Here is a 27,163-nt window from a genome sequence, read left to right on the forward strand (position 1 = left end):
ATCTGCATAACTCATACAAATGAGGATTTTCCAAGATATCTTCTCATTTTTGGTAAAGAACTAGTCACTGAGCCTCTTATATTGACCCCTTTCTATATCAGTACCAACTTAGACTCCAGTCCAGTAGGAGCAACCTATACATGATGTGATATGAGCTTTATTATAACAGTTATGTCTCATTTATGGATCTGTCCTTCGTTACCTTTTATGCTTAGCTCAACATATCCCGAAATTTGTAGCACGAGATGAAAAAAAGATGATTTTGTGATACTCTGTCAGGAGATGTTTCAGCTATAATTGTCTATCGTGGACACCCAGTTGCGTCATACTCATTGCAGCCGGTTATGAGTTTTGCTAGCATATTGAGAGAAGGTATTGGATTTGTATTGTGATTAAATAGAGTCCTTAACAAAATTTTACCTACTAAGATACAATTCCAAGTCATATCTGAGACCCATACTGTCCGACTAGAACTTCAGCCCAGCAAGGAACCAGAATGGATTGAAAATTACCAGATTAATACTTTATATGTGGTCATCAATCATTCAAAGTGTTCAAGTGAGTCCTGCACTGCAAGATTGCTCGTCTGTGATCTTCAAGTCATCAAGTAACCGAGTCACTGCCATTACGTCATATATAGGATATGAACAGGTCATGAGGCAAGGTTGTGAATAGGGTTGAGCAAAAAGTTCAGTTTGCTAAAATTGCAGCTCAGTGAAAACTTTGCTTATCTCTTAGCGTTACCATGTAGCACATTAAAAGGATAATCTGGGACTTTTATTATCCGCAGGAAAGGTCATCAATAGTTTATCAGTGGGGGTTTACCAGTTGGGATCCTTGCTGATTGCTGGTTCCACTGTCAGTGCAGACAGCACTGGAAGCAGATAGCGCTGTATATACTGTAGTGGCCCAGTTTGGTACTACAGGTACAGCTCCCATTGAATTCTCACACTGTTGTTAGCTCTACTTGCTTTCAGCGCAGTGACAGTGTGCACAACAATCAGCTGATCAGCGAGGATCCCTAACAGCGGGCCACCGCTGATCAACTATTAATGAACTATCCTTACAGCCTTTCTAACCTCTCTTCCATTGACTTCAATGGAAGCCGTCCATGCAGAATCTGCATGAAAATGGAGCATGCTGCATTTTTCCTCTGCAAGCGAAAATCACAATTGATCTCCATAGGAAGTAATGAGTGGTATTTGCAGTGGATTCGCGGTATAGATTCTGACTGTGAATTCTGCAGCGAATATCCGCCCGTGAGCAGGAGGCCTTAACTGGACCGCAAAGGTATATTTAATTTGCACTCATCATATTGTTGTTTGTCAGAGGAGACCTGAAGCTGTTTGAACGCAGGGCAGCAGTAACATCTTAAAACAAATGCATATGTGCATGGAACTACATGTCCCAGCCAGCCTGCTAATGGGATACCCTGCATGTACTATCTACTAAGCCCGCTATACAATTAGGGTGTAGATTCCCAGCAGTGACACAACTTTGAGGGGCTGCAGTGCAGGAAATGCTTAATGAATATGCATCTTAAGGCTCAAAACTTGCTGATTATGTCTTAAAGAGGGAGTAAGTGCCGGAGTCTGGCATATGGTTACTGAGAAAGTTTGGAAGTGACTTGATGCTGATCAAGGGACTCCATAGGTGTGCAAACCTGTTGTGGGTGATTGTTTAATGAGAACTTGGGGACACTTTATAAAGAATAGCAGTTCCAGTGTATTGTCACCAATACTCTAGTTTGTCACATTATACTGCATTACATGTGTTTCCGCGAGCGCTCCACGGTTTATCAAATTCTAATTGTTTTAATTTTATTTTAGAATTTGGTATTAAATTAATTTTTTAATTTAAATATGATAAAATGAACTTCATACAGTACAGTCTAGAGTATATGATTTCCCCCTTTCTTTGTTTGACAAAGGCGGAGGGACCCCGAAACATTGCAGAAGTGGTGGGTTGTTACAGAAATTTGTATGGTATTTTCCCCACCTTATTACACATCTAAATTACATTCTTCTCTTGATGGCTTAAAAAAGTGATAATCGGCTTTAACAATATCCTTCATACCATTTGTATGCAGCGATTGAAAGTTTAGAAATTGTTAGCCTTACTATTTAATTAAATTGATTCTTATTAAAACTAACGAACATATGGAAATCGCTAAAGTAACAAATTGCAATTTCAATTTAATAAAAAAAAGTCCAAATAAATCCATCTGTGCCAATTAAAATCATTTTTCATTAGAGAGAACTTTTCATTTCGGTCTTGCATATAAATAGCGTTTGCTTGGTGAATCAGAACTTTCATGAATCGAAATGATATAATAATCACCTGCGCATAATGGATGATATTTTACAGCTTCGAGGTGAACACTTTTTTAAGAGTACGGTTACTGAGTTCGGTTGTTGAAGTTTGAAAACCTAAAATAAGTGTCCACTTAAACTAAATTCTGTGCTGATTAACTTCATAATCTATATTTGTAACAAGCCTGGCTCCATTACTCTGATCATTCTGTGCACATATTGCGGAGGAGAACAAGTTCTGACATAAATCTAACATATGTGAGAGTAACCCTATTGACCGTCTTTGATAGTTGTAGATGGTATTAATGCTGCTTTTTGGGACTAAAAAAAATATATATAATAAGTCGGAAATATATAAAAATTGAGAAATAGGGTACACTCAACTGCCTAAATGGGTCCCTCAGTCCAGCACAGGAGCCCTGGTCCCTGCTTCTCTGATCCCGGGAGAAGCTATTGCAGTCACCTGCTGTCCATTGCACATGTGCCAGTGTAGCCAATCACAAGCTTCTGTGGTCATGTGCCGTTCATGGTACTATCACCATTGAAGTGTGTGATTCGCTAAGCAGTCACATGCACAATAAATAGCAGATGAAAGCTGTAGCTTCTTCCAGTATCGAGATATAGTGGTTAAAAAGGTATCCTGTGCTTAGGGTGCAGCTTCACCAAAGTTGTGTTCTTAGAGTGGCAGTTACTTTAAAGAGAGAGCGTGCGGGTGGATACCCATAGACATTGTACCTATAGGATTGTATATCTCAGGATTCTCTATGCCCGCTCTCCTTCAGATGTCCCAAGACAAGGTGCCACCCTTAACAGTGGCTACCTCTTCCTTATAGCGAACTAGAATCGGAGACGTAACGGCTAACCCTTCCAGTTTAGGCCGATAACACCAGGTGAGTCCATTTCCTGTACATTCACGTCTGCTATTAGGATTTCACATCACTGGCAGAGGCGCTGTCCTGGTGACCTGTTTATTTCTTCTGTGATCGAAGACGTGGGGATTCAAACTCCTGCGTTGAACTGGGGCCATTTACAGACATTACTGTGGCTGATTTATCAAGTTTATTACATGCTCTGCCTAGTATTTCTTTTTAGTTCTGATAAACCATTGCAAAGCTTGGTGTGATGATCCTTTGTTCCACCAGTAGATAAGCACTGCCAGAGGTATTTGGAAGCTGCTTATCCCCCTCTCCCTATGGTAATAAACATGAAATTACTTGACCACCAAATTTCATCTAGTTACCAGTGTCTATCATGTCTGCTGGGAGTGTCTAAGAAAGGCTAGAGGAGTGGTGGAGAACGCTGGCCAATTGCCCCTTTTGCCCTCTAATCTGACCCCTCCTTCTCTTCCATTGTTATTCGATGGTCCTTTTTATGTGCATCATTTTTGTATGTTTATGAATATTTTTGATAACAAAGCCAGTGAATGTTGGAAATGTCAGCTGAAGCTTATATTAATTTTTTCTCTATTACTTAATATATCCAAATTGTGAATAAGCTAAATGCCTTTTGTATCAATTCTATTTTTTATTTAGTACAAAGCAGAGTCTTTTGGGGGACGGGGGTGCAGAGATTTTGTGCAGAATGGGATTCACCATCTAAAATGTACCTCTTCCAGTGCTTTATCTGAAATAAATAATTGTACGTTGCCAGTCAGAATGATGCTGTGAAGCCAACCGCTCTCATGTGCTTAATCTGCACTTTCCAGATTAAGCCTGCCAATGTCATCGGGTCTCATCTGACAGACACGCTTTGCAGCATAACAATCACATCCACTTTGTACTATGAATCCATGAGTCTATTTATAAAAACCAAGTAGATTTTCACAAAAGTACGTTGGTGTCACATTGACACTTCTGAATGTTTGTAAATGAGCCTTGGTGAGCTTCATTCCTTGTGAGCTTGCCATTTAAAGAAATACTAAATCTATAAGTGATGGTATAATTAAGCATGAGATAAAATTGCCCCCACTGTATGTCAGTCTGCAAGATGTTCTCTATGTTCCTGAAATAAACCATCATGTAGAAATCTTGCAGAGAAAGATCATTTCCCTTATATTTTAAGAAGGTGAGGATTAGCTAAGGAGAAGGGGCTTACAGTTTCCAGCCCTCTATTGCCATCAGGGCAGGGGGAGAGGCTCCTGCTGCAGCTGTCTACCTTACAGTAGAAGGGGAGAGACTAAGCCTCTCGTTTATGATTGTTTTGTGTATTACCTGTTCATGTAATGTGCACCTAATGAAAAGGGGCGTGGTGGAGTGAGGGGGGAGTGGCTGGTTTTTGGCGCAAAAGGGCTGTTCTACTTTCTGGAGTGGAGAATGTGTAAGAGGGGGTAGACAGTGTTCTGCAGGAAACCCATTACCCGGGTACACAGAAAACAAGGACTTTGTTTATGCGGATCTCAAGCTGAAGGCTACTCACATCCCGAGTATGGGAATCTTTGATCCACAAACCGATTGCAGACTAAAGTCACTAGCATTGGCCCAAGTAAGGCCTTTCTTGTTCTTGGAACTGTTAGATTAAAAAGTTTGTTCAGCAGCAAGGCATGAGAAAAGCTATTTCCTTCCAGAGCTATACTTGAAGCATACACTGGGTCGCCAAACCAAGGGTAGTGTTTGAGGCTAAGCAATATAGGTCATAGCCGGATTTAGCCTGGCCAGACTGGAGCCACAATAGCCTTATGAGTCTGTTACTGATGTACGCTAGCAAGGCCACTATGTGCAGACTGGTATCCCAGTCCTCGTGGTGGAAACTGGCTGTCCCGAGTCACTGGCCAGATCGTCCATGGTAGGGGAAATCCCAACTAAAACTACTACTTGACAGGTAGTGACATTGCAGCAGAACACAGTTTTGTGAGATGAAGGAAATGGCTGACCTCCTGAGACATATGCGCAGCCTGAGGGGTTCCCCATGGTTTAAAATAACAAAACCGCTGATACCGCTTCCTGCTCGTCCCCGCCACCAGCTTCAGTCTCCTTACTGATGTTATCTTTAGAGGCTGCAGTCAGCCTGAGCCATCTACATACAAGCTGCTGCAGCCAATGACAGTGCTCAGCAGTTATAGCTGAGCACTGTCATTGGCTGCAGCAACAGGTTTACAGGATGTCACAGACTGGAACCTTCAGCAGGGAAGAGGGGAGCAGGGAGTATTACCAGTTTTGTCATTTTATGCCTTAGGAAATCCTTTAGGCTGCCGTTTCATAACTGTGACAACCTCTCTGAGGTGTCCATATCCTTTTAACGGCTGTTGACCAACATCTATTTTTTCCAGTTTTACCCTACACATGTATGGCTGCAAAGCTTGGGAAGAGTGGTATAACCCTTAGTTAGACAGTTGGGAATAGCCGATTGGGCATGTTGAAATCCAACATGCCTAAACCTTCTTTGCCCATCGAAAAAGAACCAGAACACCTTTATACACATTAATAGTTGACCAATCCCACTGAAATTGGCAAGTTCAGATGAATTTCCTCTAAAGTTTACAGGCATCTTAAGATATGGGCACCTTATTATCGAGGAAGCTGTTTACACAATGTCCCTCTGCAATCTGTGTGGGAACCTTGCATCCAGTGTTCAATTTCCCTACAGTGCCACCACAGGTCCTCCACATCCTTTGTAGCCGCTCTCCACTTTAGCTGATAGAAGAGAGTCCTAAATGGATGACTCTGCTCTGTTAACTAAAAAAACTTTTGTTAGGCAGGTGGATGTGGATCCATCTTGCCACAAACTGACTTCACTGTGGGCTATCTGAGGAGGCATCACCTTCACCCTTCCAAGTGGGACACTGTCTTTGCTGCCAGGGTCCCCAAGCTGTTATACACACAGATAGTCTCCGTTATGAGGCTGCTGATGCTGCACTGGACCAAGGCGAAGTACTTGAAGGTCTGCACAGGAGCGTAGTGGAGAAACTGACTGTAGCCAGAGCTAGCAGCACAGGTGCAATAACAAGGTCCAGGCTGAAGGTCAGAGCAGGCAGCAAGCAACAACAAAGTCCAGAATACAGAGCTGAGGTCAGGGAGCACAGACATCAGAAAAGAGGCAAGAGTTGAAGCCAGAATATATGCAGAAAGGGGCTTTGTCACAGATAACCAATAAGATCGAATTGCATAGGCATCCTCCATGAGGGAAGGATGCTTATCATAGTAGGGAATGGCTGGTAATTGGTGGGGGACTGGATTTGGGGACGTGAACTGGCCCATTAAGAAAGGGGCGAAAGCTGAGCGAGCAGAGGTATGGTGTGCAGCATGTGACAGGCCGGAACCCCAGGACCAGGTGAGCAGCGGCAACACACTGTGACAGCTTTAATAGGGGATCTTGAAGATTTTAAGCCAGACAACCCCTTTAAAATGACCATTCTTGAATTTATTACAACTTATGGTTCTAGACAAAGTTTAGCCACTAAGCTAAACGAAAGCTAAACATTTTATTGGTTACAAATTTGCTGCATTGGTTGCTCATTTCCTGACCTAAATCCGTGTCTTGGCAGAATATGTAAGAGAAGGTTAAAAATAAAGTTCCTTGAGAATATTTTTGTGATTAAAAGTATAAAATAAAAGCGAGGCCATTCAAGGGTACTGCGTGAAAGTAAAGCCAGTACAAAGTGGTGAGTTAAGGAACAGCCAATTACTGTACAATATAATTACACTTCATTCAGCAAAGACCTTGCACAGAGTGTACAGTAATGGGTGGAGAAAATGGACAAGGACTATACAAATGAAATTATATTTAGCCGGTACAAAAAGCATCTATAAAAATAATGATAATTTTCCTGAGATGGACAATGTGATTCAATATTCCTGCTGTTCCGGCAAGTACATTAAATTGCTAAAATGTGTCAGGAGGAAGGGACTGTGCGTGACAATGGGCCGTGACTCTGACATTTCAGAATTTAAAGTGAGTTCTAATGTATCCAAAATTACAAAGTTGTCGAAGTTACTAACCAAGATTGTTACTCCCCACCATTGTCGTGGCACAGTGGAGTTTTTTATTTTTAAATCTCCTGCTTTCCTTGGGGCGATCTGCGGGACGTCCACAGTGTCCGTCATGGATGGGCCGCAGATCAGACAGCTTCCCTGGACGTCAATGGAAGCCGTCCGTGCAGGACCCGCAGAAAAATGGAGCATGCTGCAATTTTATTTATTTTTTCCCGCACGTGCAATCCGCAAATCAGTTAGAATGACATCCACAGGTATTTAATTACCTGCGGGTGCCCAATGATTGTCTATGGGCTGATTGAATTGCGGATCACATGTGCTGGTGACGCGCGGATTCTGCAATTAAATTATGCCAGTGGACATGAGGCCCTGGGTTCACACAGGGCGCAATTGCAACAGAATTGCCATGCAAACTTTCCGCACGAAAATTCTGTCTGCAATCTTAAGCCTGAGACTCAACAGCAAAGCGGGCAAGATTTGCAAAAATATCATCCACACATTGCAGAGAAGCCGTTGTGGCCAAGCTGCACTGAATCTGACATGCTGCGCAGAATTCAAAGCTGTGGCATGTCAATTGTATCAGCGTTTCTGCGGCGGCCTCTCTCCTCTCTATAGGGACAGATGGCCTCAGCGGAATACAGGCGGCGAAGTCGCTTCAAAACCGGGTTTTGAAGCTGCATTTCAGCTGTGGAAATATCACGTTTTTTCCATGGGGACCCACTGCGGTCATTCCGCCAAATTTCCGCCCCGTGTAACCGCAGCCTAAATGTTGTTTTGTTGTACACAATGGTGATGTGGGCATCAATGAAATGTACTGAACAGGGTACCAACCAATCTTACAATGACTCTGAGTATATGGACACCCTAAATAACCTGTGCTATTTTGCCACTGTGGTAATAATGTGTGGGCACAATGTAGTATTTCATTATGGGGGCATCAATCAGTGATTGCAATGAGTATATGAACACTTCATCTTGTAGTTAGTGGGTTAAATGTCTCTTTTTTAATAAATCATTCTTGGCTTGCTAGAGCAGCAAGGTCAATTGTATTATCTTTGTGAATTCGCAATATTGAGGAGCAATAATGAGTTTAGTACAAATTTGTAAGCCACAAGGACAGACATACCATATGTGATAGCGGTGCCGATGCAGTAGGAAAAGGCTCCTTAAAAGAGCTTCATACTGTCTGATAGATTTCATGTAAGATTCTGTGTTAAATGGATTCTGGGCTATTTCATTGTTGACTTCTCTTCATCAATAGTTGATCAACAGGGATTCACCACTCGGGACACTGGCTATTGTTTCCTGTGTCTGCATTTGCTTGTCGCTCCACCAATCAATAATTTAAAGATACCAGGATCATCTCTTGGTTCTTTAAGGATGTTCCTGAATCTAGAGGAGCCCTGTTCTTTGTTCATAGGGCTCCTCTACGAAGTATGTGTCATTCTTCACTTCACCTGTATTCTCCATACCATTGTATGAGCTAGAGGTTTCCCACCCGTGGACTCCTCTCTTCATGCTCTCTCTAAAAGATTAGGGATTTTTGCTCTTTTGAACAGCCTTTTCGGACTGACTGTGTGGACGCCTGTCCCTTGACGGGCGCTCCACACCTGGTAAGTCCTCCCCCTCTACTTTTTCAATCCTCTACCATTATCCTTCAGCCACCTCCTTAAGATACCCTGTAGTTGGAGCTCTGGTCCACCAATCTTCTTACCTCCTTTCATCCTTGGGTGGGGGAATCCCTTCCGCCCTGGGCGGGGAAATCACTTCAACCTCGGGGGGATGAAGAGATTCCTCAGAGTGAGAAGAGGCTATTTTCACATGAAAATTCCTTTCACATGGTGCAAAGTGAGATATCGGGTCATGAATCACAACCCAATATTACCCTTGACAGTGTGAAGGAACCCTAAAGGGGTTGTGCCAAGTTTTAAGATTACGCCCTATCCACAGAATAGGGGGTAAATAATTGGTGGAGGTCCAACTGCTGGACCCACACAATACCGAGAACAGGGGTCTAGTTGGTCCCCGAGTGAATGGAGTTATGGTTGCGCAAGTGCTCCACTCACTTCAATGACAGGGCGGGAGATTGCCAAAGCACTTGAATTTAGTAATGCCCTGTCACTGACGTGATTGGAGCAGCAGCATGCCTGTGTAATCTCTATTCACTTGGGGACTGACTAGACCCCTATTCTCAGGGTCAGTAGAGGTCCATCCCAGCAGTCAAACCCCCACGATCATAAAATTAATCCCTTTCCTGTGGATAGGGGATAATTTTACAATTTGGCAAACACCTTTAAGTCTCAATCCTGTATATTGGCAATTACTCTTTTCGAGTAATTGCTTGCTTGTCCGAGCACCATGCACGGGAAGGGGGGGGGGGGGGGAGAGTGAGAGATCTCTCTCCCCCCCCCTGCTCCCCCACATGGTGCTCAGACGAGTAGGCAGTTACTCGAAAAGACCTCTCGAGCATCAGCCTTAAACGAGCATGCTCGCTCATCTCTAGTCACAATGTTACATTGCATGACAGTTATTCCAAAGAATATTTTTACTTCAAAGCAGTACAAAGCGGGTATAGGTTTTGCATTTTGCAAGAATTATCAAGCTAAATCAAGCCTAGAGGTGACCACATGATTAGTACCAATATATAGCTTCCTTGTAAGCATCGCACTTGTTATTATCTGATATTAGAGAATTATGCCGCCAGTCTGACCTCATTTAATGGGTTGATCACTATTTGTTGCCAACAGCAATAATAGGGAACAGGCTGGGAAATGCGAATACTGTATGAACATGAGTAGCAGTCCAGAGGTTAAGTGAAGTTTTATTGCCTGTAAAATTATATAGCATCTAATAAGAGCAGAAAATTCCAATGTAGTTCCAAGCTACTGTATAGCTGAAATATAACTCATCCTCGCGTCATACGAATAGTGTAAATAACCTAATGACACCCGCACCTTTAAATTATGGGTTTCGTGAAATTTGACCCAGCTATTGTGGGCAACTCATTTTCCAGAAAGCTTTGGACTTATTCAGGGTATCATTATATCATACAGTGATATGAAGTGACACTAAATCTAGATATGAATAGTAAAAGTGTAGGGGGGTAGCGTTGTAACTCTCCCCCTTACTGTAGACAGCGGCTTACGGGCGCTCTGTCTACATAAAGGAGCGCGAGTGGGGAGAGAGAGGAGACTGGCGCTTCTCAGTGCCAGTCTGAATAGCGCTGCAGCGCTATATGACCAAGCCTTTGCACCATCCAGAGAGTCACAGTCAGGGAGGGCAGTAGGAAAGCGCCAGACGATGCCATTTTGTTGAAGCTTATATGAGGCTGTGAGAGAGGGGTTCAACCCTGATAGTGATGTGGGTGATGATGTGGCTAGCATGTCACTGCTCAGTAGATTCCCCCCTCCATAGGAAATAATGAAAGGCTCAGCCCCCCTCTGGGATGAAAACATTGCTCATCCACCTTGTCATGGTTAAGTAATCTCTACTCAAAATCTTTATATAGAGAGTATTATGCAACTTTAGATCACTTCATATTATGGGTTGTGTCCCTATTGAGGATTACGACTTTTAAATTTGTCTATTTGCCAGAGCGCTTAGAGAAAACCCGCATAAACACATGGAAACGATACAAACTCTATACAGATGTTGTCCTTGAATTGATTTGAACCTAGGGCTGCAAGGCAACAGTGCTAATCACTAAGCCCCCTTGCTACCCTAAATATAAATATGTGTCATGTTCTCTCTATCTGCATAGAGTTTTACTTGTTAGGGCAGCAGATTGTGCTTTAGGGCTGCTCCTCCTACTGTTAAGGCCCATTTACACGCAAAGACAATCTTTCAAACGATGGTAGAACTTGCAGAGGGGTCATGTATCAATGCCATTATGCATTATCTGGGCTATTCAATTGGGTAGATACCTTAGGCCCCACATGGCCTCGAGGGAAGGCCATGTAAAGAAATTTTACATGTGAACACACACAATTTGATGCATTCCTATGTAAATTATGTATCCAAGAAGTATCCATTTTATTAGTGTGTGGTCTACATCATGGGTGCAGTACAAGGTGCCTATACTACAGGCTTCCTAAATGTAATTGCGGTACTGACCATTTTGCTCGGGTTTATTTGCTAAACATTCAAGAAATATTTGGAATTTGTATCCATCACTATCAGCGTTTGGTAAATCCAGATGGCACATGAACAGATCAAAGCACTGGAAAACAACGGAGAAGTCATCCTGGATTTGCGCCCACTGTTCTTAGTCTACATAAGAAACAAATGACGATAAACATCTAAGCTGAATCAAACTCCAGAAATGTCACATTTATCAGATCGATGGAAATATGTTTCTGGTTTACAATGGAGAAACAAATCTGTTGGGATTTTCTGCTTCATTTATAATTAAAACAAAGGAGATTTAGGCGTTGTCATTCGTATCCTTTCTTTTTTCCTTGTTTTAGGGTGGTTTCATGGACGGGTTTTTGTGGCCTTTTTTAGGGGCCTAATTCAAAAGTGTATTTTAAAGTAAAGGTAAATCTAAAGAAAGGCCACTTACATTCCCCTCCTGCTGGACCCACTTCTGATTTTGTGGCTCAGACACTGCCACCCTCAGGGTGCATTCACACGACCGTATATCGGCTGGGTTTTCACGCCCAGCGGATATACGGAGTCTCTCTCTGCAGGGGGAGGAGGATGGGAGAGTCGGGAGCAGTGCTCTGAGCTCCCGCCCCCTCTCTGCCTCCTCTCTGCCCCTCTGCAATATTTGCAATGAGAGGAGGCGGAACGGGGGCAGGGCTAAGTTTCGGGAATTAGCTCCACCCTGTCCCGCCTCTCCTCAGTGAAAATAGTGTAGAGGGGCGGAGAGGAGGCAGAGAGGGGGCGGGAGCTCAGAGCACTGCTCCTGGCTCTTCCAGCCAACCCCCCACCCCCTGCAGAGAGACGCCGTATATCAGCCAGCGTGAAAACCCAGCTGATATCTGGTCGTGTGAATGCACCCTTAGGGTATGTGGACTCTGTCCATGTGAACTTACTCTTAAGCTACCCTCAGAAACAGTCTTTTTTCTGACTTTTTTTGTGGCTAAACAAAGCAAAATAAACCACCTGTATTTTTGTCTGATGCCAGCGTTTTCTTAATTGGCTTTTCTATGGTTTTGTTTAGCAATATGCAAATACAATGTTTGGAGGGCACTTCATTTTTTACTTATTGATGTACAGCAAACTTCTCGATGCAGCGTTTTTTGCCAAAAAAATTGCTTCAAACAACACAAAAAAGCTGAGTTTTTACAAGGCTGTAAAAGCAGCCTTACCGCCTTAATACTCCAGGACGTGTGCAGGATTTGTATAGAGTGTTATTGGGAGCCGATCCTGCTCCATATAATGAGGGTGCCGGCTGTTTATCACAGTTGACCTTTGCCGGCAGCTTCCGCGATCAGCGCTCATGTTGGTGGCAGCTGGCATTTAAATGCGCCGATCAAAGTTCCGGGATCCGAAATAGGCCCCCATGATGAGATTGCGATGTGCCGTTTGGTTGGCCTCTGAAAGCCCATGCCTGTGGCTTGCCTTTGATAGACTGTCAGTTCAGAGTATAATGTAATACTATGGTATTGCATCATACTGCAGGAGCGATTGAATGATTGCAAGTTTAAAGGGGTTGTCCCGCGCCGAAACGGGGTTTTTTTTTTTTTTCAACCCCCCCCCCCCCCGTTCTCCGCGAGACAACCCCGATGCAGGGGTTAAAAAGAACACCGGAGAGCGCTTACCTGAATCCCCGCGCTCCGGTGACTTCTTACTTACCTGATGAAGATGGCCGCGGGGATCTTCTCACTCGGTGGACCGCAGGGCTTCTGTGCGGTCCATTGCCGATTCCAGCCTCCTGATTGGCTGGAATCGGCACGTGACGGGGCGGAGCTACACGGAGCCGGCATCCAGCACGAGCAGCCCCATTGAAAAAAGAAAAAGACCGGGACTGCGCAAGCGCGGCTAATTTGGCCATTAGACGGCGAAAATTAGTCGGCTCCATGGAAACGAGGACGCTAGCAACGGAGCAGGTAAGTGAAAAACTTTTTATAACTTCTGTATGGCTCATAATTAATGCACAATGTACATTACAAAGTGCTTTAATATGGCCACACAGAAGTGTATAGACCCACTTGCTGCCGCGGGACAACCCCTTTAAGTCCCGTGTGGGGCCAAAAAATAGCTAAAAATCAGTTTTAAAAAGGATTAGCAATTATTTTAAAAAAAAAGGCAAGGTCACTGATGGCAGCATGAAGCAGTGACAGACATGCTAATTCCAACGGTCTGTCAATTATGGGGTAAAGTGCAGAAGTTTTTAAAAACTTATATAATGTTTCTCCAGTTCCAAGCAGGAGATGATTCCAGATTATTCATGAGGTGCTGCTAGCCCCATCCATCCTCCATGATTTATAGTTTTCTAGCTACTACACTGCATACTGAGAATACTGCCTATCAGGGCTGATGGGCGCTGCAGATAAATAATCTGGACTCTTCGTTTTGGGGAAGCTGCAGAAATATGATATACGTTCTTAAAAACCGCATACCCCATAAGTGATAGACCACTGAAATCAGCATGGCTGTCACTACTTCATACTGCCCAGAGAGAGGACAGCAAAAAGTATATGACAAGTTCCTTTTTAGCAACATTATTTAAACTACATTTTGGGGTGAAAAATCACTTTTTCTGCTTTCCAGACTCAGAATAGAATTTATCTGTTTCAATCTAAAGCCCCAATAACTTTATGTAGTCTAGGGCTCCATGGTGACTTAGATTGCAGTTAAATTGCATGTTGGAGCGCTGGTTAGACGACCTCAGCTTTTTTTTTGCCAAGTTGCACCAATGGCAACAATTGAGACCACATTTTGTACAATTTAAGAAAAACAATTCTGTAATTCATCTATCTAATAAATGTATGACCTCACCTATCTAAAATATATACGCAGTATATTTAAGGAGAGAGACATTGCAGCACTGGCCACCCTAGTAGCTGCACTGCTACAATACATATATATACTGTATATATATGTATATATGTATATATTCTTCTTTTTCATAAAATTGTATTTTTCCAGCAGCAAATTGTTAAAAACCAACTAACGTATCAGATTTTTACAGCCGGCGTAACCCATTTTCTAAAGGATCAATATTTAATATAAGAAATGTGACCTACTGTACTAAGGAAGAATGAATACCATAGTAATAAATATAGTATTATGCAAACGGTGGGAAAACTAAGCCTTGTAGTGAACAAGGAGACTCAGGTTTCCCCGTCCATAAAATATGTTTTCTGGGAAGAATGAATATTAAAAAATAATGTTTTCTTTTGGTTACGCACATGGCATGATGTTATTTTTGTATGAGGTTTTGCACTATAGGATAACATATTCTCCGTTTTCTCACACACTGAGTTTTTTTTCATCTTGTCTGCACCGCTAATTATTCTATGATGGGTGGCGGTTTCCGAACCCACCACAATTTCATGCGGTTTGGGCAAGAAAGAAAGCCAATGTAGCATAGACATAATATCAAATATATAAAATAACACTGGGTTGTGTAAAACAATATAGCAAATATTAAAGTTATACCTACAGTGAAATCGATGCAGTAATAAACCATACATAAAGGTACCGGGTAATGGATGTGAGCTGCCGGGGCCAGCATGCCATATCCTAAGTCAGCGACTTCAACAGGAGGAATAGGGAAATGCAATTTTCTAATGGGACTTCCAGTTGTTAATATATCATTGCTTTCTCTAACTAGGTCTTCGGATTATGGAACTACGTACACAAAGCTGAACCTGCAACCTCGTGCCACCACGGTGATTGACAAGTTCTACATTTGTCCCACCAACAAGAAGAAAGTAAGTAAGAATGTCCGTCATCTCAGTTCAAAGTCACTCTTGATGTTGTAAAACAGTAGTGGGTCTCTCCACTTTGGACCATGTCCTGGTGGGTTATCAATACTTGGACTGTTATAAATGGTTCTGTCCATGTCTAACTGTAGTATAAGCACTGAAGGAGCATATTGTATGGTGGTGTGACGTGTGATGTCATCAACTTTGGGATTATTTAGGTTTTTATGATTTTGTGACATCATGGAATCTTGTTTTGTGGGTGGTTCTTGTTATGCGTTAGTGAAGCTGTGACATCACTTAACCTGATCTACCAGGAAAAGTACATTAAATATTGTTGTGATATCACTTACCTTGCTGTTATGAAGCTGTGATGTCACTTGACCTGGCCCTGTGTTTGCATTGTATGAGGTAATTAACTTTTTGATGTTGTGACGCCTATCCACAGCAGCGATGGAATTCTGCCATGGGGGAGCACTAAAGGTCACTGCGATGAGCCTATCTTAATGATAGGTTCATCACGGAGAACCGCGGCACACCGCGATTTTTAGGTGCGACCGGAAAATCGCTGTGGATTTCCCGCTCGTGTACATCGGGCTGCGCTTTCCATAGTTATCCTATGGAAAGCATTTCAAGCGAGATCCACATGCAATTTATCGCCGCAGATCACGCTATGAAATACTGTGTACAGCCAACCTAAGTACAGTATACATGTAATGGGTGTGTTTTGTATGATGCTATGACATATCTAACCCTAGCATTGTATCAATTTATATATTTTCTGTGTGACTTGCCATATGTATTAAGTTAATATGACAGCATTGACGTCTACGCTATGACTGCCTGATGTGATCTCATTGACTCTGATCCTATAAATCTGACCCTTTCTGACCTCTCCCATCTAGACCTATTATGGCATCACTTAAGCCAGCTCTATATAACTTTGAAGCTTTTGACCTTACTGTGACACCACTGAACCTCACATTTTCTGTGTATTATATTATGTTATCTTGTGATATCCCTGACCATGGGCTTATAAATTCGTTGCATAATGTTATTAAATCCCTGAACACCCATTGCATGGGGGCAGTGCATTCACTGAGCTCTTACCTTTGAATCCTTTTAATGATGCTATGACATCACTGACTTCTACTGATTGCATATATTGTATTAGGATGTGACCACTAAATTCTGCAGTTTGCATACATTTTGTTACGTGTGCTGCTGGGATCTGTAGTTCTAGGCTTCCTAGCAGCACAGCTCCACAGGAGGTGGAGGGTTAATTGATTGAGCTGGCTGGGTGCGGTACTTCCTGATAGCCAATCTCCTGGGTCTGTGCTCACATATAAACTAAGCTCTTGGTCAGTCTGTGTCTGGAGTTCAAGGTGAGCAGGAGTGAAAGTGGCCATGTGTGAACAGTGACTAGTTCATCCTCCCAGTAGCACAAGGCCAGTTTGCAAGATACCTGTGTGTACCTAGTCCCTTTGGTCACGATCGTGTGGGCCCCGTGCTTTGTTTGCCCACACGATCATAACACATTTGAGGATATTTATAAAGCCTTTTATGGTAGTTTCTGGAGTACAAAAGTTGCATATTTTTGTGCACTGGCATACAAAAGTTGTATAGATTTGTGCAAAAACTTGCGACTTTTGTGCTAACCTTGCCACCTTTGTAATAAACGGTTAGGGCTTTTGGGAGGGTAGTGGCCACCCAGCTTGACACACTTATATATGCTAGAAAGGTATGCCAAGATAGACCAAGTTTACTTTTCATGGACGTGCCAAGATGTGCCTAATACATGAAGATCCATGTGCTTCTTTATATACTAGCCACATTGTATACCGTGGAAAATTTTCCTTAGACGGGCATTGGAAATTCTGGACTTACTAGATTTCCCCCATTGTATTATTATCCCTAAACTCTACCATTTGTATACATTGTATTAGGATGTGACATCACTGAGCTCTACCATTTGTATACATTGTATTAGGATGTGACATCACTGAACTCTACCCTTGGTATAGATGTATTAGAATGTGATGTCACTGGCCATGGTCTTTTGTAGTCAGTGAAATGTTTGCTGAAGTTTCTAGTTCATATACCGTTAACATACACTACGGTGTATAATCTCAAGTTGTTACTAAAACCTAAAGTTTTGTATAGTATTAACTTGTAAAATATGTATAGATATGTTCACCTTTACCTTTCCTTCAGTTTTCCTAAAGACAGCAATTGAAATACAAATTCAATACATTATTGCCAGATTGCCAGCAAAATGCTGTAAAGGCTGCAATTCACATCACAACCAATGGGGGACCAACATCTCCTGGCAGAGCAGAGGCTAACTGGCAGATTTTAGCCTGGATGGCAAGCACCCAACACTGGCCCATGAGCAGCGGCCCATCTGTAACCTGTTTACTTCTGCTTTCCATAACATAAATACAGTATCAAAACTAACCTCGGTACATAAATACAGCACCAGAACCAAGCTCATAACATAAATATAGCACTAGAACCAAACACAATACTTAAATTGGGCACCAGAACCAAGCTCATAACATAAAACCAACATCAGAAACAAGCTGAGTACATAAATACAGCCCCAGAAACAAACAGTACATTGGGCACTTGCAAAGTCAGGTTAGTCATTGGCATGTAATTTCATACCATGTGCAATTTCAACTCCTAATATAACTTTAACAAGGGTATGCTGGGAGTTACTTTTTTTTTTTGCAAATAAAAACATTGCAGCCCACCACTCTGGCCGTCAAACACCGGAGGAAAATAAAGATTTATATTGAAAGGATTCACATGTCTTCTCTGGTTGGAGTCCTTGGCCTTTTCTTCTTCATCCGTCATGATGACTTCTCCTAGTCATGACACGCCTTTGTAGAGTTGTCTTCCGCTCCTTCTTTTGCAGCACATCTCCATACTCTGCCCTTGAAAAAGTATCACACAGTTTGCCATGAGTAAGGCCGCTTTCAGACGAGTGTATCTTGGCTCTATGTTCTGCGAACCGTAATACGCAGTTAAAGTATATATATGTATGTATCTATTCACATGGCCATGTTTTTTCTGTTTTTGTCCCCATATTGTTATTTTCTATTAGATAAGTACGGATCAGTATTTGTCAAGTAGGATATAAAATCTATGGAGGCAAAAACAGATGAAATATTGATGTCATACGGTTGTAATGTCATCTATAACACGTCCGTAATACAAATCCGTATTACAGAGGTGTTCCAATACGCTGCTCTGAAACTGGCCTAAAAGTGTGGCCTGAATAACAATGGCCCCCAAACTGTGCAGAGTATCATAAATTCATCTTGTCCTTTCAAAGCTGGTTGAGCCAAGAGGAAAAATAAGGAAAGACCCATATAATGTATAAGACTGTTGTTGCATTTGTAGCAGAGTTAACCAGAAAGTGCATACAGATGCCTCTATCCCAGTCATATTAAACATCCCGACATAGTGTGCAACAAGCAATGCACTGGTGCAGTATTGATGGGTGTACTTCAGCAAGGTCAGTGCAAAGCATCCATTGCTATATTTAACCAGTACAAGGCGAGTGATCTGGTAATGCACTACATGAACTGAGACAAACTCATCCTTACAAGGAAAGGCTAAGAAGTCTTGAAGTGTATCCAAGTCATTGATTTGATTCTTAAAACATTTATAGGCACTTTAAATGGCGATCACTAAAGCTCTGATGTGTGTTATATCAGATGGGATGTCTCCTGCACTCTATATGTTCAGACAAAGTTGGCTTTGGAGTAAAGGCCCATTAGCACGGTCGATTATTGGGCACAAACGCTTGTTCATCAGCGGTTATGCAAACAGAAAAATTTTTGTTGCTCGCCTGCACATCTTCCCGTGTGAATAGGGAGATGTACCAATGACAGCTCTATGAGAACCAGCGATCATATTATTGATTGTCCCCATTAATCCGATCATCTGCTGTGTGTGAGCGCCCGTGGACGAGTGTCGATCAACATGCTTTGTTGATCGGAACTTGGGAACTCATTACATTGGGCCAATACTCAGCCTGTGTAAATGGAGCTTATAACTGATCCCTAATCATGGAGTGTCAGTCTAAGCAGTGCATACATGTGAGGGCAAATGCATATGGCAATATAGCATGCATAGTGTGCAATATGATGTGTGTATAGCATATTATCCAGGGTTATGACCCGCGTGTTCCAGATATCTGTGAGAGTTCCAGCTAACAGACTCGTATTCTAAGGCAGTGCTTCCCGAGCTGTGGGGTGGTCCTCACTACTGAGTTATCCCCCAGTTTTATGACCCTTCTGTCCCATCAGAAGTGATCTATAGCAGATTTCCGCATGCACTAGCAGGATGTGACAAGTTATAATCCTCCTTGTGGCAGAAGAGGTGTGAAGAGGGTGATTGGTGACTCAGTGGGGTACAGCGGCTGATACTGAGAGGGCACTATGGCTGGTGCTGGGGACTGTAGCTAACATTGCCAATAACACGTTCTCCTTCGTTTTGGCTGCATATAGTTGTATTTCAATTAGTGTGGCCCAATGATATCACCATAGATGGCATATTTAAAGTGGTATCACACTTTTAAACCTTTGTTTTCTGTCTGTGTGTATTACCTCTTCCTAATCCTGACCTTGCTTCTCTCTTGGTCCAAAGGCCTGATATTACTTTGTTGACCCCAGTTCTTTTGGTAATTATCAGCACCTGCCTTCTATTAACCTTTGTCTATTCTGCCATGACCTAGCTTGTCATCCTCATTAATGTAGCTGCCACTAAAAAGTGATTACTCTGGTGACTGTGACCCAGAGATCTGACTGGGAAAGTCCATGGCTTAAGTCACATGTAACCCATGTAGTTGCACAGAACACCGGCCACCTTTCTGCAGGGGGGGCATCAGACGGATAAATTACAACCTTAAATCTGTTAGACCAGACAATCTTCTTTCTCTATGCAGCAGCGACTTGTGAAACTACACAAATCCTCCTCCTGGCTCTGTCGCCTCCTCTCTGATGTGCCAATGTCAGCCCATTGGTGCCCCTGAACACAATAGCTTAGTTTTGCTGCGATTATATGTTATATGCTTGGTTCTGATATTGTATCCATGTATTGGGCTTGGTTCTGGTGTTTTATTTATATTATGAGGTTGGTTCAAGTGTTGTAATTATTTTATATGCTTAGGCCGGGCTCATACCGGAGAATTCCAATTGCAGAGGATCCACGGCAAAACACGGGCTTTGTAGAGCATGTAAAATCGCTTTTTTGCTCACACTCATGGATCCGTGTATTCCGGGGGTGGAGGAAAATCACAGCATGCTCTACTTTGCTGCGGACCCTGTGTGGATGGCCTCCATTGAAGTCAATGGAGGCCTCTTGACCCGCAGCCCATACGTAAGTAACATTGCGTATGGGCCGCAGGTACCCGCGTCATCACTAAGCAACAGAGCGGAAAATACAGACCGTCAAAAAAGAAAAACTATACTGCGCATGACCGTCAGCGAGCTGCCACGGTCATACACAATACAGAAAATTCAGGTATGTGATGTTAGTTCTAGTTCTGTATTTATTTTGTAAGCTTGGTTCTGGTGCTATATTTATATCATGAGCTTTGGTTCTGGTGCTGTATTTATGTTATGAGCTTGGTTCTGGTACAGTATTTATTCACTAAGCTTTTCTAGTGTGGGTATACAGCTAATTTGCAGCTTTCTCATAAGCAAAACACAGGCAGCCTGCTTATCAGTGCATTATAAATAGTTTATGATGGGAGAGGCACTAAAAAGAATTTCATAGGAGTTGCCATCTAACCTGGGAAGGTCTATACCTCCATGAGTGGATAAGAGGAGAATAACAGGAGGATTCTGTAGACTTTGCTGCCTGATTAGTCAGCGCCAAACTGCTTTCACTATCCTGAGTGAGTTCCATGATAAAGGATGGCTACTGAGCCGCATTCTGACAGCAAATGGGAAATATTCCTTAGTATTCTTAATACATATGATTTTTTTCTGTATGTCCCTAAGCTGAAGTGAGGGCAAGATAATTGGCACATGGACTGACCTTCGTTTTAGTCAAACCAGCAGAACAATCTGCAGACCAGCAGATCAGATTTCACAGAACCTACAGAAGTGATAATGTAACAATGGAGTTCAGGACTGACACAATTTAAAACAATTCTGTCCCCAAGATCTGGAGCCACCGCGGTGAATAATTCACATGGTTCCTCCGTCCTTCTCCCAGGAGTACGGCAGGATATTTTTGCTCAGACCATTAACATGTTTTTTTTTCTTCCCTGTAACTTGCTCGTGTCTGAAATGCTGACAGGTTGTATTTTTCAGGAAGGCACAAAACTGCACATTGAAAAGCCATTATCTTGCAGCAAGTGCATTGCTGTCAGTTAGAAGTCACCTCTGACAATCACTAGGCTATATGGTAGATAAGCGTGTGATAGGAAGCTGACACCATATCTGTCCATTAGGATGGAGAAAAGGAAAGATTCCCTTACTCCAGGCATACACATCCACCTTGGTAATGGGAAAAGCTTTAAGACAATAGATATAAGTGTGTGAAGATAAGGGCCAAGCAAAGGAAATTGGTGGCAGGTAGACAGTTGTTGGTCTGGTATTATCAGAGCAGCACAATGAAACACAAGTCTGTATCCAGGTGTAGAGCAGATAACCAAGAATGGGGGATGATGGATATGAGTGTGACCTTGCCAGGTGGGATACAGAAATACTAAGCTGAACCTATTGTATTCTATGGAAGTACTATAGCTTGTATGTTACAGGCAGATTTTGATGTGGACTTTGCTGCAAGTTTGACCACTGATTTGCCCATTGTGTTGCAATGAGAAAACAAGTAGACATGCAACTGATGAATGACAGCTGTGTGGGGGACAAACAAGCGTGTTAACAGTGTTAACCCTTTCCAATCCACTGTCTGACCTCGGAAGACATTATGATTTAAGGTTGTACAGCTCCGATGTTGGAAGACATCCTTCGGGGTTCTCTTACTGTATATTGCCAGCTGTCGGAGGCTATCCAACATATCACCTCATGCAGTACTGGCTTTAGCCAGCAGATAGCATCACAGCAGAAAAAGAGTAAACCCTCTAGGAAAACCAGGATAGAAATTGGATTGGAAAGGGTTAACAGTTGGCCATCCCCAAAGAACAGATCTGTCCGTATGAACTCTGAGCAACATGCTCACTCTCAGTCAGTGGTCCTCAGCACAGGCAGATTATCTGCCCATCTTAAAGGACCATTAGACGTCCTGATTATCACCATTTACGGCTGTCCTTGTCCCCTGTTGAGTTGGATGCTTAAGCACCCGAAGGTTATCCCAACGGTTTCTCATGTGCTTGCACACAAGAGCGATAATGGCTCAGTGAATGGAAGTTGAGTAAGCCGGAGATCTCTTCCAGCCACCCACTTCCATTCACAGTACACAAGCAGGTGTTCATAGATGAACGGCTGACTGTTTGATCAGGTAGATTGTTTGATTTTTATGCCTGCACAAACCCAATGATGAACGATAAGTGTACAAATAATCTTTCATTGTTCAGTCGCTGGCAGTGTTTATTCTGGATGATTATAATTCAGTGCAAAATGGCCATATGGCTCACAATGGTATTCAAATGCACACACATACACACTATTAATCTAGCAGTACAGTATATTTCTGAAGCAAACCAGAGAACCTGGGGAAAACCTACCGAAACCCCGGTCAGATGTTTGTAACTCAACTGCTTTACCAATAACTTGCTACTATCAGAAGCAATTAAAAAATTATTGACTTGGCAGGTTGTACCAGCTCGGCTGATTTCTGATCAAATGATTTACTGCAGATGAAACGAGTAGGAATTCCCCTGTGGACACAAATATTTGTACTTAAATCAGCAAGGACATCATGTTCTGAGTGCGGAGTTGAAAAGGTTTCAATTGAAAACTAAAAACAATTTAAAGCGTTCTTGACTTTGACAGGTACAATCAGGCCTCGTGTGTTATGGCTCCATGAGACCTCTACTGTCTCAAAGACTCAACCTGAACTCAAGAAGCCACCTTATTACATTTAACCCTTTCCAATCCAATTTGTATCCTGGTTTTCCTAGGGGGCTTACTCTTTTTCTGCCGTTATACAACGGCGCTATCTGCTGGCTAAAGCCAGTACTGCATGGGGTGACATGTTGGATAGGCTCCAACAGCAGAGAGGCTGGCAATATACAGTAAGAGAACCCCGAAGGATGTCTTCTAACATCAGAGCTGTACAGCCTTAAATCATAATGTCTTCAGAGGTCAGACAGTGGATTGGAAAGGGTTAAGCTTCATAAAGAGACAAAAAAATAAATTCTGGACAGTTTGATATTTTTGGAAACACAGTCTAACATATGGATCTTATTTAAGTTGTTCAGTCTTTTACAAAGTTTAGCTATCTATCTCATATCTGTCTATCTGTAGAGTAAATATTAAAGTGATCACTTAATTTAGGTAATACTCAAGATATTGTAGCCTTATCAATCAGGTATGCCTAATTTTATATAGGTGATGCAGAAAAGAACAATGAGAAACACTCAAGTGATGCTTCCAAGCTCTTCTGTTTTATTGTTTCAATGCAAGAGGTTATGTAGTTTGGCATTCCCCACAAAGTCAGCAATTCGAAGTCTATAGCATGTGTAATACTTTTCACTTAGTAAAACATTACAAAGGTTAATTATGACAAAGCTGCATGCTCAGCATTTGAGACCCTGTTAGTAAAATTTCACTACAAATGCGTCTTTTGCATCCATACTTTTTGCTATGTACACAGCACAAATATGATGCACACAACACTACTGCGTAAAATATCCAATACTTTCACAATACAGTAAAAACTCTACTGACGTTAGTAATCCGTCCGAAAGCAATCATCTTTACCTTAAACCGTTGCTACTCAAGGTAATTTCTATAGGAATCAATGTAAATCCAATTAATTCGTTCTGGACATTCCAAAAAACACTCCAAACCACATTTAATGGAGAATAAATATGGTCTTTAATACAAAAAAAATAACAATAACAATAATAAATGAATATGAATGACTACTGTAAAGAATAAATACACAGTTAACATGTTATTGTGTGTTATCCTTGGTGTTACATAGGATTGCAGATCACATCTACTACATCATCTGTCCTCAGTATTATCACCGTGTTCCCTGTGGTGCTGTTACAAAGGACTGCAGGTGACATCTGCTGTACTACATACAGTACATCATCTGTCCTCAGCGTCATCACTGTATTCTCTGTGCTGTTACATAGGACTGCAGGTGACATTATTATCTGTCCTCAGTGTTATCACTGTATTTTCTGTGCTGTTACATAGGACTGCAGGTGACATTATTATCTGTCCTCAGTGTTATCACTGTGTTCTCTGTGATGTTGCATAGCACCGCAGGTGACATCTGCTGTACTACAGTACATCATCTGTCCTCAGTGTTATCACTGTGTTCTCTGTGGTGTTACATAGCACTGCAGGTGACATCTGCTGTACTACAGTACATCATCTGTCCTCAGTGTTATCACTGTGTTCTCTGTGATGTTGCATAGCACCGCAGGTGACATCTGTTGTACTACAGTACATCATCTGTCCTCAGCGTTATCACTGTGTTCTCTGTGGCGTTACATAGGACTGCAGGTGACATCATTATCTGTCCTTAGTGTTATCAGTGGGTTCTCTGTGCTGTTACATTGTAGTGCAATTGTACAATACTGCACTAGTATATTACCTGCCGCCGATGATGGAAAAGGGTGGGTTGCATTAGCAGCAGAAGGAGGAGGAGACGCTGAGCAGGAGATCACGTGGGTTCAGCAGCAAGGCCACGTGGGTCGGCACATGGCAGTGTTATTAGAGGCAACCAATGTTACTTTTGGCTAAAAAGACTAGACTTACTCGAAATCGGCCTTAGTAGATGTCAATGCTAGTAGAGGTTTTACTGTATCAATCAATACTTTCATTCTCCCTCTATCTCAGGGGCGTAACTATAGGGGATGCTTTTGCACCCAGGCCCAGGAGCCTTAGGGAGCCCATAAGACCTCTCTTCTCCATATAGGGAGCCCAACACTATGAATAAAGCGTTATAGTTGGGGGCCCTGTTACAGGTTTTGCATTGGGGTCCAGGAGCTTCAAGTTACGCCTCTGCGCTCTCTCCTTCTCTCTCTCTCCCCCTATCTACCTTCTGTTATTATCACTATTGCAAACAATATTTCTTCTCAAAGCACCAAAGTTTACTATATACACATACAAATACTGTATATATGTGTGTGGTCATTCCTGAAGAAAATAATCTATACAAAGGCTGCCTATTGTGTCGGTTACATGATGGAGGAAATACACTGTGCCTTTTAGAATGTGACGTATTGTAGGAAACACGTTGCATGCATATTATATTAACCATGAAGGAAGTCATGTGCTACATTTAGTAGTTTAATATGCAGAAGACAATCCCGTTACATGTGTAACCCATTGGATCTTCCTTTCCTGTGGAAAATGTCAAAACTGGCATTGTTCTTTCACGATGCTTCCTGGGGGGTAATTGTCATACAAAGCAGATCTCCTTATAACAGAAACCTTTTGCAATAAGGAGAATTCTGTGAAATGTTTGGAAAAAAGCTAAATGGTCATTGTTGAAGAAATGGTGTGGCGCAGGGGGCGTTTTTCTGTTGTCACTAATCTTTCTCGGCCTTATATGTTTTTTTTTTTAACATGGTGCCTATAGGTGAAGGGCGCCCCTGTGTGTATATTACTGTATACATAAGCATTTCGTGGCACACTAGTAGAAAGCCGATCCCAGGACGGTGGCTGCAATATTACCCAAAACAAACCAACGTGGTGGTCTCATTGCGTGTCGCCCCCTGGCCTACTACTTTTGTAGACACAGGTGGAATTTTTCAAAATCCTCCGCAGGCTTTCTTTTATTTTTAGAGTATATAATTAAAATATTTCCTGGTAAACAATATTCTAGTGAAGTTTGTTCTACTGTGTGGTCCATGGAAATGTACGCCGGCACGACGCTCTTAGGAAAGCTGTCTAAAAGAAAGGCCATCTTTGTTGCCCAAAACAACCAATCACAGCGCAGCTTTATTTCACCTCAGCAGTATAAGAAATGAAAGCTGCGCTGTGATTGGTTGCTAGCGACAACAAAGGCAGGTTTTATTGTAGACTGCTTTCATGAAAGAACTTACACAGAAATTGAAGCCATTCATGTGACTGGGTTTGTTCACATGAGCTATTTTTCATGTGGACCCAGGGTTTAAGTTTAAAAAAATCTCTGCGTGTCCTATTTTCATGTGAGTGAGAATAGAGCATGTAACGTGCCGGAACCTGTGCATTACACAACACGTGGACGGGGTGTTCGTGTGATGTCAGATGCACCAAGAGTCTCGGTTGTTGGAACGCAACTTGTTCTTGGCATCTGCCATGCGTACAGGACATACAGGACGCAGGCGCTGGAGGGAGAGTTCAGGGGTCACAGGCTCTGATTATGCTAGCATTGGCCAAACTGTAGATAAAAAGGGAAATTGAGTGAAATACTTGACAATGTCTGATTGCTGCCCGACCGGATGATCGAAAGGAGGGGTGGGGGAGGGGGGAGTGAGCTATTACTACTAGGCCAAATACTAAGAGCAATATTACTATTGGGGCCACTACTGGAAGTAATAATACTACTGAGAGCACTATTGAGGGCACCATTACTATTGGGGCCACTACTGAGGTTACTATAACGATTGGGAGCACTATCACTATTGGTGTTGTTACTGGGGGCACTATTACTATTGGGGGCACTACTTGGAGCACGATTAGTATTGGGGCCATAACAGGGGAATACTATTACTATTGGGGCCACTACTGACGGCACTATTACTGTTAGGGACATTACTGACCTCACTGTTACTGTTGAGGACACTACTTGGAGCACTATTACTATTGGCGGCATTTAAATCCCCCAATTGTTCAGGGGTCCCACACAGCCCCCCAGGGCTGCCTTAGCAGACTGCCTATCAAGCCATCCCCGTGGGGTG

At 42.4% G+C, this 27,163-nt stretch overlaps 1 protein-coding gene across 1 annotated transcript in view; it reads left to right on the forward strand.

Annotated features, from left to right (window-relative positions):
- SORCS2 (sortilin related VPS10 domain containing receptor 2) overlaps positions 1-27,163 on the forward strand; it is an 816,984-nt gene that overhangs the window by 496,517 nt on the left and 293,304 nt on the right. Inside the window, exon 3 of the mRNA XM_066573326.1 lies at positions 15,024-15,123. Coding sequence (XP_066429423.1) covers positions 15,024-15,123 — 100 coding nt within the window. The remainder of the gene's footprint in view (positions 1-15,023; positions 15,124-27,163) is intronic.

This window comes from Eleutherodactylus coqui, chromosome 7, assembly GCF_035609145.1.
Source record: "Eleutherodactylus coqui strain aEleCoq1 chromosome 7, aEleCoq1.hap1, whole genome shotgun sequence".
NCBI lineage: Eukaryota > Metazoa > Chordata > Amphibia > Anura > Eleutherodactylidae > Eleutherodactylus > Eleutherodactylus coqui.